General features: G+C 31.3%; 1 protein-coding gene across 1 annotated transcript in view; it reads right to left on the bottom strand.

Annotated features, from left to right (window-relative positions):
- LOC133198973 (fasciclin-1-like) overlaps nucleotides 1-15987 on the bottom strand; it is a 31453-nt gene that overhangs the window by 6658 nt on the left and 8808 nt on the right. Inside the window, exons 3-18 of the mRNA XM_061334868.1 lie at nucleotides 13726-13897; nucleotides 11996-12105; nucleotides 9943-10097; nucleotides 9477-9636; nucleotides 9044-9158; nucleotides 8628-8772; nucleotides 8328-8490; nucleotides 7730-7844; nucleotides 7107-7254; nucleotides 6711-6882; nucleotides 6283-6397; nucleotides 5592-5739; nucleotides 1753-1918; nucleotides 1511-1625; nucleotides 911-1055; nucleotides 275-434 (exon numbers count right to left, since the gene is read on the bottom strand). Coding sequence (XP_061190852.1) covers nucleotides 275-434; nucleotides 911-1055; nucleotides 1511-1625; nucleotides 1753-1918; nucleotides 5592-5739; nucleotides 6283-6397; nucleotides 6711-6882; nucleotides 7107-7254; nucleotides 7730-7844; nucleotides 8328-8490; nucleotides 8628-8772; nucleotides 9044-9158; nucleotides 9477-9636; nucleotides 9943-10097; nucleotides 11996-12105; nucleotides 13726-13897 — 2304 coding nt within the window. The remainder of the gene's footprint in view (nucleotides 1-274; nucleotides 435-910; nucleotides 1056-1510; nucleotides 1626-1752; nucleotides 1919-5591; nucleotides 5740-6282; nucleotides 6398-6710; nucleotides 6883-7106; nucleotides 7255-7729; nucleotides 7845-8327; nucleotides 8491-8627; nucleotides 8773-9043; nucleotides 9159-9476; nucleotides 9637-9942; nucleotides 10098-11995; nucleotides 12106-13725; nucleotides 13898-15987) is intronic.

Here is a 15987-nt window from a genome sequence, read left to right as displayed (position 1 = left end):
AAAAACAAATTGGTAATCTTCAAGTACCAATGATGTTTAAAATATATAAAACAAACGACAGTACTCTTCCGATTTATCAGTATTAAAGGCCAAAAATTCGAGTCTATTATTTTAATATAGTAGTACTGTATAGATTCAGCTAACAATCATGATTCAAAATAACAACATCATTTGCTACTGTAATCCAATGTTTAAAAATACCTTTATCACCAGAAAGAGTAATTTTTAATTTTCATAAAGAATTTTGTTTTTTATTACTTGTAAGCCATCTTACTTTTCTGAGGACTTGTGGATTTGATGCCATCCTCTGTAGATCATTAGAGGACAAGGAAGATAAATATTTAGAGGACGGAGCAAACACTGTCATTCTACTGTACTCATCCTTAAGAAGGTTAGAGAAGTCCGACAGATTTTTCATCAGATCATAGAATATCCTGAAAATGTGCAAAAAAGGAATTTTTTACTTTAAATTGTGAAATCTTTCCTTGTTTTTGTGGTTTTAAGAATTTGTATGAAAAATGTATGACCATCAGGAAGTGTTAATTTCAAACTAGACTTTCATGTTCATGCCTTGAACCATGAAATCAAATCCTAGCGAATCAAAATTTGTCCTCAAACCTAAAAAACTTGCCCCATCCAAAATATGCGATTTTAGGACATCGTTTCTATATTTATACTGTAGAATTTGTTTCATTCATTATCAGTCAATATTTGGAAAACATGAGAATTCCGAAAAGTCCGACTAATTTCAAGCGTAACAAAATAAACATTAAATAATCATATTTCTATTTCAAACATGAACAAATATGATTTAAACATGACCAAAGTATGGGGAGCAATATGGGAGGGAAGGGAGGACTTTTGTATTCTGTTTCAAACGTTACATCTGTTAAGTATTTTTGAGGCCTACCTCAGTTTTGGATAATTATACATGACCTCGGCTGCAACGTAGAATGGATAATACATGATAGTATCAACCACGTGGATGATTCCATTTATGGCAGGGATGTCAGGTCTGATGATACGAGTTCTCACATTGTTATTTGTTATGAATACTGAAAAAAGGAGAGATAGAAATTGAAACTGCCCTAACGGAAATGTACTCTCAAGTATACTTTTAAATTAATACTATGATTTACTAAGACGCTATAATACATTGATGTTTTGATAAACTGATACGTTGATACTTAACTTTAATACTACATGTATCTTTACTCTTGAACGTAGTTGGAGTTTATATCCAAAAATATCTTCCATATACAGATTATGAATGACATTTGTATAAACAAGTAAAATTAAATATTAATATTTAAAAAAAATTGAAAACTAGAATGAATAGAATCTAACAATTTGAAATTAGTTGTATTCACTATCAGCATTAAAAAATCTTTTATCAAATATGACAAGTTGTCGACATTACATTTGACACTTACAATATCGATGCTATCTACTTCCTTTCATAATAATAATAATTAAAAAAAAGATTGAAAACTTTGATCTTATAAATTACCATCTGTGGAAACACGTGTTATATGTAGAAATTCCTCTTCTGCCTTCATGCTTATTCCGTCATAGAGATCACTGGTATATTTACTGCCAGCAGATGTAACGTGTGCTTTAAGAACCTGTACAAATATTGATTTTATTTTAGCAGTGATAACATATGAATAGTTAAAAGTTTAAGAAATCAAAGTAGGTATTTTGACAATTTTTTAAACATTTTTTTAATTTTTCTTCTTTTTAAAAACGTACATTTTGGAATAAGGTTGAGTTTGCGAATAGGGTATCAGCACGTGACCTAGGAATGGCGGAGAACGCGGTGTTTATGGGAACAAACATTGTGAAGTGATTGTCTTCGTTAGACAAGGCGTGAGACAACTCCTTCATTCCTTCCAACCGCAGAATGTTAGATATGGAACTGAAATAAAGCACAACAATTTAAAGTAAATACAAAATTTATTCAGCAACTGTTATTTTCTGATGTTTTTTTTTTCTGTACGAGGGTTGTTCGAAAGTTCGTGGACGATGTCAATCTTCGTTATACTACTTCCAAGAAATTTAAAATACGCACAATATAATGTGTAAAAATATTTGTTTTGTTGATGTGTGAAGTTTCATTCCATTCGATTCAATAGAAATCAATTTATTTCATTTTAAAATCAACATGTTTGCTAACCCCGGAGCACACTTAACAACATTATAACGTCAAAAATATAGCGTCATGAAGTTCTCAAAATACTCTCCCTATACATTTCACACAGACTGGTCCAATCTCATTAAAAACGTGTCTCCATCAATTGAAATTTATTTTGTTAAAAATTGTTTCAGTAGCATATTTTTTGGTCAATGTTTTCTTTTTTTTTTACCGCATAACTATGCTTTTACAAGATCAGCAACCATGAAGCGCCTTTCTCTTTCCAAGACCTTACTAACTTAACGTTTTTGGTTAGATTTTTACAGATAATTCTTTTCCTCAGAGATCGTCCTCGTCTGAAACAGAGTCTCTATCATCCAAATACCGCCTGGGCCATTTACATACACACATACATGACTCGCTTTTGAGATATTTCATGCTTCTAACAACAATTTTTAGATTTAATTCTGACGTTTACCAGAGTACAACAGGAAATTGTATCCTACACTGCTGCTCCGTGACGTTCTACGACGTCATTTTTTGCAGTTTTTATTGAGGACTACCTATCTTCATATCTTTAGAAATTTATTTCTTTTCAACGATGCAAACTATTAATTCATAATCTGGAATATGAAACGATGTTACAATTTTTCATTTGATCGTCGAGTTTGAGCAATTTTATAGAGGATATGACTACAGACATTATTTAGGGTATTGCTCCGCGAACCAAATTTAGCAGTTTTTAACTCCTAATAAGTTTGAAATAAATCATGATATTTTTAAATTTTTAACAAAAACCATTTGAATTTATTGTTAAAATATTTCTACCAAATTTTGATAATATATGACGCTGAATAAAACAGATATGACAGAAGTCCACGAACTTTCCGAACAACCCTCGTATGTATGATGTACTTTTTTTGTACATGATAAAAAATTTTGAATGTTTGTGTTTTCCCAAAACATTTTTACAACTACTGTATCTGCCATTAAATAAATTAAACAACTTTTTTCATGAAGGTAAGTTCATATTTAACTTCTTTACCCTTGAAATTGTAGTGATACAGATATAAACTGCTAAAATTGAAATGGAGCACTCGTGAAAAGGGTGCTAATTTAATTTAGAGTCACAGGTGTGAAAAAAAAAAATCGAACTTTCAAAGTGTGCAGATTTAGCGAAATATGTATACAGAAATAGTATTGAAATGGGTAAAAATAGGATCTATTAATTAACATGCATACACATATCTGAATACGTCTGGCTATTCGATAAAAATATTAATTATCGACACTATATATGCATGTTATGTGTGTTATATTAAACATTTTGACAAACAGCTGACAAAATTGATAACTATTTGTAAAAATAAAACTATACATCAAAAACAAGTTATTTTAGATTGGATTTTAAATATATTTGCCTTGAATGTTGATATGTAATTCTAGACCTAAAAAAAAAATAGTCTACTAATTGAATAAAAAGCTATTTTATAAATGTCTTCACCATAATAATCAGGAAAAAATCTAATCAGCTTCTAAGCTGCACTTTTCTTAAAATTCTTTCTTATATATCTATATAGTGAAGTTTCTTTAAGTCTAAACGTAATTATGTAAGGTTGTTTAAAATGTTTAAAATGAACCCTCCGGCATTATAAATCAACCTTTTAAATACATTTTACATTTATTAATTAAGAGTGTTAATTACGAACCGTGAAACCTTGGTGTACAATTATCAAACAATATGAATTTTAGACTTATACACGTACAAAGTGAGTAGTAGCGAGCCTACAAGCTGTGTCTAAAAATATCTTACAGGGAAAAGCCTTTTCATAGGACATTAATTTGACCCTAACCCAGGTCATGGGACATTTAGTACATGTACCAAGCATTACAAACACTCAAACGTTAGTACTCAAAGTCCATCTACGTACTAAAAATCTATATTCGAAAAATATTATCCTTTAAAATGTTTGAATTCGTCAATTTTGTTAAAAAAAAAAAAAAAAAAAAAAAGTTAACACACATTTTTTTCGTAATCAACAATTATACAACAAAAACAAATAAATAAATAAATAAGAAAAAAATCATTTAGATTTTATATTGAAATTTTTTTTCACATGATTTTTAGAAATGGATAACCGGTGGTGTAGAGTGTTTCAAGTCCCTTTTAATCAATATTGGTTATCATCAATCTTAAGCAAATTTGTTATATAATATTAAGGTTTTTTTCAAAATCCAGATGGTTAAGTTGCTTTTCCCTGAAGACTGTAAGTTCTAATCTTTACATACTTACAATGAGCGATGCACCAAAATTCGGCACGTTAGTAAAAATTCTTTGAATACGCTATAAAACACATATATTTATCTATATATTTGTGAAAGTTATACTTACTACATACTTTATAAATATATTTAGTTCAAAGTGCAACTTAAAACACACATTAAAAGACATCGATTTTTTTTTTTGTTTTTGTTTTTTTTTTTTTTTTTTTTTGGTAACATAAAGAATTTTGAAAGCAATGCATAACACAGAGACTTCGAGTTTGCATTTATTCCTTTTTCTGAAATTAGAAGAATTAATTTTGAATTGATATAAAACAAACATGCATTTCTGTATACTTTCGGATTAAATGTTTAAGCATTTCAAATATGCTTTTAAACTCTGTCTCTTAATTATGTAAAAAACAAAGAAGAGATAAATAAATCAAAGAGATTTGTCAATATAAATTTTTCTTTCTGAAAAAAAAAACCAGAATACTTTTCACAAGTTTAATGTATCAAATACATTTTAAACGCTAAGAATAGCTTTTAGTTTGGTTTAAAAAAAATATTCTTGAAAGCTAAAGACCAATAGTTCTTCTATAGGCTATCTAACAAACTATTTGAAATATGTATATATTATATAGTGAAAAAACAAATTATACATGTAAAAATGCCTAAGTATCAAATAAATGAAGATTTTGTACAGTGTTTTCCAAAGCTTTGCAGTAATTGGAAAATATGCAATTTCCTTCACAGTAGTAGTATCTTTACACAAGCATGCAAGTTGTATCAAACATTTCAAATACTGTACATAATACTAAATATACTTCTCAGCTTTGTCAAATGTCACTGTAACTATTGAAGTTTTCTTTGTGAAAATTATTTATACAGAAGTGTATTTTTGCAATATAAAGATGAATAGTATTTTGTTGTAAAAATGTATTAATGTTATATATAACATTTCTCAGCTCAATACAAACATGCAGTTACATAGAAAAATTCTTAATCTATATCACAAATAGAAGAAATTTATTCATATAAATTTTAAATTGATTCATTTGAATTTTTTATGAATATATATCTACACAACTTCCGTTTTTCAGAGAAAACTTCAGGGTGTTGAAGACAACTTCGAATGATGTTTCAGTGACACATAGCCTTATCATGATGAAATCTTATAATTTTGTATACATACCTAACATCTTCATGACGGGCCAGCTCGTCCATTATGTTTCTGGTTGGTATATGTAGTATGTTGTCTATGATATGTAATACGCCATTGGAGCACCAAATGTCCTGAGTCACAACTTTTGCCACAACATAGCTTCCCTCAACAGTAAACTCTTAGAGAGATAAGATATATGTTGGATATATAAGTCCAATATAGAATAAAATACTGATTAAATTGCAAATTCAAATAATTGTTTCAAACAAGTTTATCCATTTAAAAACAGAGCTACATCAATGACATAATTCGTACTTATTCTGACAAATTTAAAAGGTATTCTATGACAAGAAATTAGCAACATATTTTTAGGCTACATGTGTATTAATTAATGTGTGTTGTACATGTCTTTATTATTGCAGCATAAGTTAAATGCCGTTCATGATATTTTTCAGATGTGTTCATTTTACTTTTCAAATGTATTACAAACATATTTTTTAGATTTTTTTGGTAAGCATAATACTTAATGTGAATATATAGATGTGTAACATATGCTAAAATATTTATAATTATGTTGTTTTTGTCTTATTCAGTGAAAATATGTTTCAATAAAATCTGCTGATATGATGTATTTCTTGACATGAAGAGTTCACAAGGTCTTTTCCTTGAATACCAAATGATTTTCTTTTACAGAATTTTACAAAATTACTGGTCGTCTTACCATGGTCTGTATTGGTTATTTCTACCCGCTGTCCTCCAAACGTATACTTTAGTACAGTACTGTAGATCTCTGTTGATGATAAAGCCTCGCCTTCGATAATATGTCCTTTTAAAGCCTAGAAGACAAATTCAAAGCAATCAATAAATGAATAAATAGGATACATGACTATTATTCCTTTATAAAATTAAATTATCACGTTAAGAAAAAACGGTTTAGGTAACAGCTTGCCCCGTAAGTGTGCATTTTAATTACATGTATAATATAGATTGCCGGATAATCAATATCATAAAAGCAAAGTGAGCAGAGGAACGATTGAACCTTTAAAGACAAATCTTTGTAGAAGTTGGCATTTATTTTAATGGAAACATAGTTATTTATCAAAGATATCTGTGCTAGCAGCAAGTCTTAAGATATGAAATTGATTATACCTTCAATGCTTTATCAGGTTGGTTAACAAAGATATTTTTGCGGGTGTCATTGCGGAGACTCATGATTGTAAGGTCAGAGGGCATGAAAACGGTCACTTTCCCGCCAAGACTTGTATCCCCGGAAAGAATCCCCTCTAGGACAGTGAAATCCCTCAGCATTTCACTAATTCTTCTGTAGAAAAATTTAGCATAAAATCTTTCAGAAATAAAATAAGAGATGGTGAGATGAGATAAATGTCTTCACATTCCAAGGTAGCTTTTGTTAAAAGAAAAAACTTCCTTAACACAACTATCCACATTCTGCATTTTACAGTAATGTAAAAACGATGCTGGATATTATTAACTTCATTAAGATATGAAAACTTTAATTAAGGTATACAGATACTTTTAACTTACAATAATTGGTTGTTCCCCTTGATGGCGTCCAGAACTGTGAATTGGTTTAGTCGGAGCACGCTTGACACAATATGTATGACACCATTCGTACATCCTATGTCCGCTTGTACAATCTTTGCCAGTATGTTCTCATTTTGTACATAGAGATCTAAAATATACAAGAGTTTGTAAGAAAAGGCAAGAATTACAGCTGAGCAGAACGAATCTCAAAATATTCGTGCAGTCCCTCGTTATATTGAAAACAAATACATGTATGGTAGATAAATTACTTTTTACACGTACAGTTTCTGACATATTTATTTTATTGCTTCAATACGAATTTTATTAAAACTGAACTGGATTATTTTGACATTTTAGTATTAACTAATAATTGAAGAAATTTTAACGGAAATATGCTATGCTCTGTAATTCACTTTATTATATACATTAAAACACGATTATAGCGAAGTGCCAAGGACCAACAATTTTGATTTGTTATAAACGTATATTTCGTTATATCCGTTTAGTTCTCAACAAATTTTAAAACTACAGGGAATGAAAATCACTTCACTGTAATCGTAAATTCATTAAAAGCGTCTTCGTTATAATTGTGTTTTACTGTATATTTTCTAACTCTTCCCTACCACCATTAAACTTCCGGATCGTCAGGGTGAAGTTGTTGATGGTTTTAAATGTTTTGCCTTCGGTGAAAGCAGAGGAGCTAAGATCCAGGCCTTTGACAATGTGTGCTCCCAGAACCTGAAGATTTATTTTTAATTTACAAAATAATGTTTTGAAATGCATAGTGATAAAACTGGTGTAACTATATGAATACATGTTTTGTTTAAACTCAGTTTTTTTTGGGGGGGGGAAATTCCGTTGTTGATTCTAGAAAATAACAAAATATACACTAAAAGATTTTCACATATGAAATAAATGTATGATGGAATTTCAAACTCAGAGACTTTGTAAATTAATCAGATTGAAAATATTTGAAATTTTCACTGAAAGCTACTTAGTAATTCAATTCGTTCAATACAGTATAGTAAAATTTGTCTTATCCGACTCTTGTCAATCCGTTTCATTGTGGATTCCGACCTTTGTTTGATTCCCACTTTACTATTTTCACTACACTGTGCAATTAACACCCTGTCTAATTATACATTTCGTCATCCCAGTGCATGTCGGATTAGACAATTTTCACTGTATTTTTCTTAAGTCCTTTATAGTCTATAGGCCTACCTCACTTCTGAGTCTATCATCTTGACCCAATCGTTGCTGGAACGTCCTGGGGATCTTGGCGAAGGCCTCATTATTGGGGGCAAAGAAGGTGTAAGTTTCTGAGGTACTCTGGATGTGGGAAAGGAGGTCCCCCGGGATTCCGTGGAGGTGACTGGCAAAAATACTGGGAAAAATAATGTGAGAAAAATAACAAAATTTTACACTTATGAAATAGAATTCTTTTTCAAAAATAAAATAATTTCAAATAATTTTTAGTTCATTTTTGCTAGTTTGGAACTTGGGACTAGGTTGGATAAATACCTGAGTGATTGAGTTGTATTAGTTCTGATGAACACTGTTTTATATATAAAGTACAGAATATGGTCAATCACGTGGACAACACCATTGGCAACGGGAATGTTAGACATGACGACGCGGGCGCGGATCCTGTTGTTTTGAACGTATACTGTCAAAACAGAAATATTTTTTATATATTGTAATGACAATATTTTGCTGTGTTAAAGATGAGCAATAAACTAAGGCCTCTACATTCAATTTTTTTTTGAAATATCCATCATCGTTTACAGCATTCAAAAAGATAAAATTGTCATTATATCTGTATCAGATTGTATTGTTTTTCTAGTAGTATTGAAAAAAACAGAACATAGATGCTTAATGATTAAAATATAGTCGTTGGGATTTTTTAAAAAAATCCTTCAACATCATAAATGTAGTACCATTCTCGCCCTCCCTGATAAAATGTAAGGTTCCCCGCTTGCTTTGTAAATCCTTAAGTTCGCCTCTAGCAGGAATAAACACGATCTCGTCCTCCACGATGTGGGCATGGATTGTCTAAAAATCGTCAACAATGTTAATAAGTCTCAAGTATTTCAAAAGTTGCCATGGTAGAACTTGAGAATTTCATATCATTTATGCCACGTCCATGAAAAATTTCAAAGGTCTGTTAACAAAGGTCATTTTATCTTACGAGAAAAACTGGATTTTAAATAAAATATACAAGTTCAATTAATAGAATTTTTGTTTGTTTGTTTGTTTTTATAAAGCATTATTAAGTCTAAATACCTCAGTACATTTTAGTATATAAATGCTTCAATAAAGAAAAAAATACGAAATACATTTTTTAAAATCTGATGACATAAGTTTTCTTACATATTTTAACAGAGTTGTGTTGAAGAAGAGAATATCCTGAGCATACGATGGCATCGGAAACAGAACAGCATCCGGAGGAACAAAGGATGTAAACTGGTGCTCTATATGGTTAGTCTTCGCCTTCATATCGGGGTCAATAATGGAGGCCCGCGCAATGGACCTGTCAAAGGGGCAAAAATAAATTATTAAACATGCATTTCCTCATAAAGAAACAGGGACAAGCTTAATAGATTGAAAAGCTGCAGATTTTAGCGAGAAGAGGAATTGAATGAAATCTTGCACGAATTAAATTTCTCTAATATTCCTTTCAAAATTTCATTCATTTTTTTTCCTTTGAAAATTCCTCTGGCAAAATTGATTACTGTCCTTCGTTGAGGAACAAACTACCTTATAATACCGAGTCTTTAACGATTCTAACAAAGAAAGTAATGAACTTCTTTTACAATCGGTAATTCTCTTAACTTACTGAAACTGGTACCCCGGCAGATCCGGATAAAGGAGGTAGTCGTGTAGGGTTTTTGCACTAGATACAGGAGCCAGTATCCGGTCTATGATATACAGGACGCCATTACTGCCAACAATGTCTCGTACCATGAGTTCAGCACCATTCACCGTAAAAATCTAGAAATAATTGAAGATAAAATGAAATATAAAGATAACGAACCGTATTCAATCTCGAAAGTAAAATTAAACGATACAAATTTGGAGCAGAGCAGATGCGGACCTCAACATTTAGAGGTGGGATCAGGTGCCAGTGAGGAGTGAGCATCCCCTGCCGACCGGTCACACCCGCCGTGTGCTCCTTGTCATGATCGGGAAAAAAACCCCGGAAAAATCTTAGCATTTTAGTGTGTAAGTAATGGCCTAACAATTAGTATGAAAAACACCAGTCAGCATTTATTATGTTTCTGTAGATTAATATGTTACATATATTTGATATAATGGCATTTTGTACATTTTGAAAACTAATTTTGTAGCGTGAATTCTGGTGTAGGGATATGAGATGAGGGTCGCTGGGGTGGGTTCATATTGTCATCAAACATGTATTGTATTTTTTTTTAATCCTGTTAAATGGCAATAATTAAAAATTACCTGTATAAATTATTGAGTTGACAATTTACAACGCTTATTCCTTCTGTACTATATTCGCTCAAAAAATTAACGGCATTGAGTGCTAAGAAATTGACCTTCAAATTTTTAAAATTTAAACTTATTTTTGTTCATTTCATGTGAAATTTAAATTTCATTTCATTTATATACTAATTGAATGTCTTTTCATATTACATCAAAAAAAAATTTAAATGATGTAAATTTTTTCTTCAGATAATATTTTGAATTTTAAAATTTGTCAGGTGTGCCTTCAACAAAGACGATTTTTTATGTACTCAGCATTTAAATTTGACATACATAGCTAAATATTTAAAGAAAATTTGTAAAATTGCATGTATATGGATAGGTAAATGTCACTTTCGACTGTCATGTAATCAGTCATTTTGAAGGTCTCACTGAATAAATCTTTTTTTCTGGAAATGAATGAAGCTCAAAATGACTGACGTTTTACTCATAATTATTTTAAATTGTCGACACATTTATTCCTGTAAAGACATTTACCTTGAAATGTAATAAAAGAATTTTTATATTAATTCTCGACCTTTAGATTTAAATTTGCTCTATATCTCATAAACTGCTAAATTTTATTAACGTCATTTTTCTTTCATGTACCGATGGATTTTTGAAAGGTAATAGATTTGGCTGTTTTAATATCAAGACCATCTGTAAAATCTTTGAATAAATTGACTGAATTATTAATTGTCAACCGACAAAAAATGTAAGGGGGTGAAATTACACACAAGGTAAGGATTTTTTGGCTAAATTATTTTTATATAATTATACATGTATGTCGGCCAACTGATTTGCTGTGTGATACATGTATAAGAAGTTCAATGAATTTATTTATTGTAGGTCAACGAACATTTCATATGACATGGCACCTGACTTAAGTTGTTAATGCCTTTTTTGCAACTTTTTTGTCATATTCAAGACATGGGTGGCATTGCATGTGATTTTTGTTTACCCTTTTGGAATACACAATAGATGATATTTACGTGAGATAACTTCATATATGATGCAAACTCAAAACAAATTTCTTATTACCAAGCATGTGTTCAAATTTACTAGGTGAAGGTAAATGCAAAATGTACACAATATCATGTTCTAAAATCTGCATTTACCCCCTCACTAGGTAAATTTAGAATTCATAATAAGAAAGTTTTCTGTCTGTTCTAAATATTGAATTTATTGGGCGGAAGTAAAAATACAAAATTTAAGAATAGAATAAAATAAGAAGTTTACAATTTAATTCTAAACTTCGAATTTACTCTCATCCAGTAACATCAGCATTATGAATTTGAAATTCCTCCTTTAAGAATACCTTTCTTAAGGTAGGAATTTACATGTTTAATTCTATATAAAAGTAATCCCTGATCATGGATATTGTATATATTGTATAAATTCCCTACCTTCTCCCCTCCACTGTGGTAGATATTCAGTCTTAGATTGTAGTTTGAGGGATGTTTGGAGATTATGGTTTGACCGTCCACGATTTCATTCGAGAGAACTTTCCCCCTCCCTACAAAATAAAAAAAGTGGGGTTTTTTGATAAATATAATTATTACTTCTTACTTCTTAGTTCCCTTTCCTGAGCTTTTATTTAATTTTTTTTTTTTTTTTTTGAAATCACATTCAATTCATCCCTTTTTCAATGTAACAGAAGTGCATCTCAATGCAGGTATGTAAATTAATATCATTATAACAGAAAAAAATACAAATTTCAATTGCACCTATATGTACATGTACGAGTGTGTATGACATTTATGTAATACATACATGCCTTGTTGGGCATTTTCAGCAATTTCCGTGCCAGAAAACATCAAATGAATTTGATAATATAGGCAAAAAATAAAATGAACATTGCTTATGTTAAAGAGGTTAATATATTCCAAAAACTCTTCGTACGTTTTTCCCCACTAGTCAGTATACATATAAAGAAAATGAACACTCCGTTTCACCTTTTAAATAGGGCATAGAAATCTTCAAAGAAAAGGAATTTACAAACTACTTTTTTGATGATCAAAATGATGATAATTTATATACAATGACCTTTAATCATTAATTTTCAATATTATAATAACTATGAGATTGTAGTGCGGTCGACTTATAATTCGAGAAATTCGTTCAGTATGCATACTTAATTAATGCAGATTCTTGCGCTGCAAAATGAATTATATGAAAGACAAATAGCACCTTTGCCAACCGAATAACGTTTCAAAATAGTTTTGAAGAGTTACAGTTCAATCGATTTATATCCTTCAAAAATTTATATTAACGTGTAACTATATGAGATATTTGACATTTCATATGCTTCGGTGAACATATTAAATATAAATAGAATTCATCGCCATAAATTTAAATTCATAGGAATACGCATATTGATAAATAAAACATGTGACTTTAAAAATTAGAAATTTATTTGGACTGGCACACCTTTCTTATCTAAGATGTTTTGAAGCATACTTCGAATTCAAAGCAATTTAAAGAAACAGATTTTTGGTTAAGTTAATGTAGACACGTATCTTTAATTCATACCTGAAGCTGATCATACATAAACTACTCAACTTTATTTTTTTTTCCAACCGATTAATGAGTTTTCTTTTCAAAGAACTTAATTATTTTTTTTTCTCTATTCTACATAATTCAGACGAGTTAATAATTCTTAATAATTTCAACAAATGTGTATACATGTCTATCGTTTTTTTTGGAGGTAAACATTTTAAAGATGATACCGTTCGAAGCCATGGTGATCCCTAACGATAAATGTTGTTAAGTACAAAAATATGAATAAAAATCCGTATATCCATATCAGTTGCAGAGAGAGAGAAAGAGAGAGAGAGACAGAGATTGGCAGATAAGGAGTTGGAGTCCAATCGTAAATTCTCGGGCCTTTTCGAGCTCTGTTGGAAAAGGCCCGAGAAGATGTGATTGATTGAGGAGGATGGAAACTTCGGTTTCTCATCAGAAACACTTGGCTCACCTCCACCGATTCGTACCTCATCTGATGAAGGCGACGGAATCATCCGAAGTTTGCCGAATGTCCTCAGAACCTCATTTTTATATAAATTATATCACATCTTTATATTCAGAGTCGTCCAACTGGAGCTGACTTTAATCAATAAGAATTCTTTCCCCTTACCAATGTGATACAACATCAGCGTAGTGACGCTCTCTCTGTTGTCCAAATCGAGGCCGTATTTTGATTGGACGTTCTTAAATCTCCAGAAGATCTCGGAAGACGGGACAAAGGCCGTGATGTCAGGTTGTTCATACTGACTTCCAAGGTCGTTCTTCAAAATGATGTCGTCTGCCTGTAATGGACAAAATGCAGATACAGACGTTTGTCGTTTGAAAAAATAGCAAATTTTTGAAAACAGGAAGAAGCAGTAAGAAGACGTGAAAGCGGTGGGGGCGGGGGGGGGGGGGGTGCGCTTAATAATTTTGCCAGTACGGTGTATATATTATACAATTATAATATCAATGCTTATTTTCGGTGTGTCACCGAATAATGTCCTTTTTTTCCACTTTTGCACTTCCAGGAATATCCGCCCCTTCACCAAACTGAAATTGCTTCCTGTATGCAGCATTCCAAAAAAGGGGGGATGAAATCTTTACGTTACTAGATGGAACACAACTCCCCAATAAATCTTAAAGTATAGGCTCGTAGAACGCGGGGGTAGGGGGGCGCCCCCTTTTTTCTGAGTACAGTATTCTTTTATAATATTTTTTTTTTCATTTAGATGCTGGTTGTCCTCCCACTGTTGCTGTAAGGTCGAGCAATGGCAAATTCCTGGATTTGGACAGTTTCCCATATGTCAACTGCCAACTATTGTGTACACATACACTATAATTTTTTTTTTTTTTTTTTTTTTTTTTTTTTTTTTTTTTTGCTTGTCAGATTACATGTATTTTGGAAAGTGTCCCCCTTCACGTTTTGGACAGTTTAGGTTTTTTCTAAGCCCCACCCCCCTTCCCCCCGACTAGTCTTTTGAAACTGTTGCTAAGGGCCTGAAGTATTTGTACATGTATGTGTGGATAAATTAAACTTTATTATTTGTGTGAAAAGCTTGTAGTCCTTCCTGTCGGCACTCTTGACTCTATAAAAACTCCAATTTTTTTGGTAAACCATAAAGTACAAAATTTATATCTAATATAACATCTCTATATGTACATATATAATATTTAATTTCATGTAAAATATTCATTTAGAATTTAGTTTTAAGCCGCAATGTGTAACAAATGCATATAATTCATAAATATACCTAAGCATTTGCCTACATTGTAGATACCAGTGTATATCAAGTTTCTTATTTAAAACGTATTGCACGTGCGGAAATAGCGTTGAGAAAAAATGGGACAAACGTCTTTCCCCTGAAAATAATATTTTTTTATGATTCTCTTTATAGTAACCTATCTTATTAAGCCCTTGTAATTAATTAGTTGACAAGACAAAGTTGACACATTTATGACTAACAATCATTGCTGTCGCCGGACCGTTTGACACTTTTGATAGGTGGTCATTCGTAACTGGAGCCCTGTGTGCCGACAGTCCACACCAGACCACTTTCTTGCAAGTCTGTCTTCCACAATAATAGAAACAAAACAAATTAAGATGAACTGTACATGTAGTACCATTCACAACTTTTTTCCCCGTATGTCAACTGCCAACTATTGTGTACCCAAACACTCTAAAATTTGATAAATATCAATGGTAAATTGCTTTTTTCGTGTTAAAACGGAGAAATCATATCTTTTCTTTCTTCGATTCAGAAAAATGATGTTTATTTTTACTAAATCGAGGGGTAGTATTGATTCGTCCTTGGTTGGGAACTTGAGATGGGGTGTACACCACAAATGAATTGCCCAAAAGGTCATTCATGCATGTAGGTGCTTAATAAGGGGAGGAGAGAGAGAGAGAGAGAGAGTCTGTTATCCAGTATGTTCTCAAATGACTAATTAGTTTTTGTTCCACTTTTTAGGAGTTTTGTAAATAGTTTTTAAAGGTAGCCTACTTTACTGATTTAATGACATTCAAAGTCATTATTAACTTTTGTGTTACAAAAGTATGTATGTTTTTTAAAATAAATACACAAGAGTCTTTGTAGATAATCTAGTAGTCTTTTTTCTTTTCTTTTCACGGCTTTAGGATGAACATGATGAAACTGTATATACATTTGTATATAACTTAAACCATCCTCCTTAAATATAAGCACGGGAAAACAATCACAAAGAAACATAAAATGACAAAGGTATTTTACAGTGCAACAATAATTGAAAGTGACAGCTTAATTAGCGCCATCTGTGAAAACAAGAAAATCTGACCAGATTTGCGACTCCCCGCACAGAAGAGCGACCCTGACAGCAAAAGTCGATACAAACAATTAATCAAAAGCGATAAGTT

The sequence above is a fragment of the Saccostrea echinata genome, unplaced genomic scaffold (assembly GCF_033153115.1).
Source record: "Saccostrea echinata isolate AGI-Se365-2 ecotype Australia unplaced genomic scaffold, CSIRO_AGI_Sech_v1 ptg000033l, whole genome shotgun sequence".
Lineage (NCBI taxonomy): Eukaryota > Metazoa > Mollusca > Bivalvia > Ostreida > Ostreidae > Saccostrea > Saccostrea echinata.
This window is presented reverse-complemented; position numbering and strand designations above follow the sequence as displayed.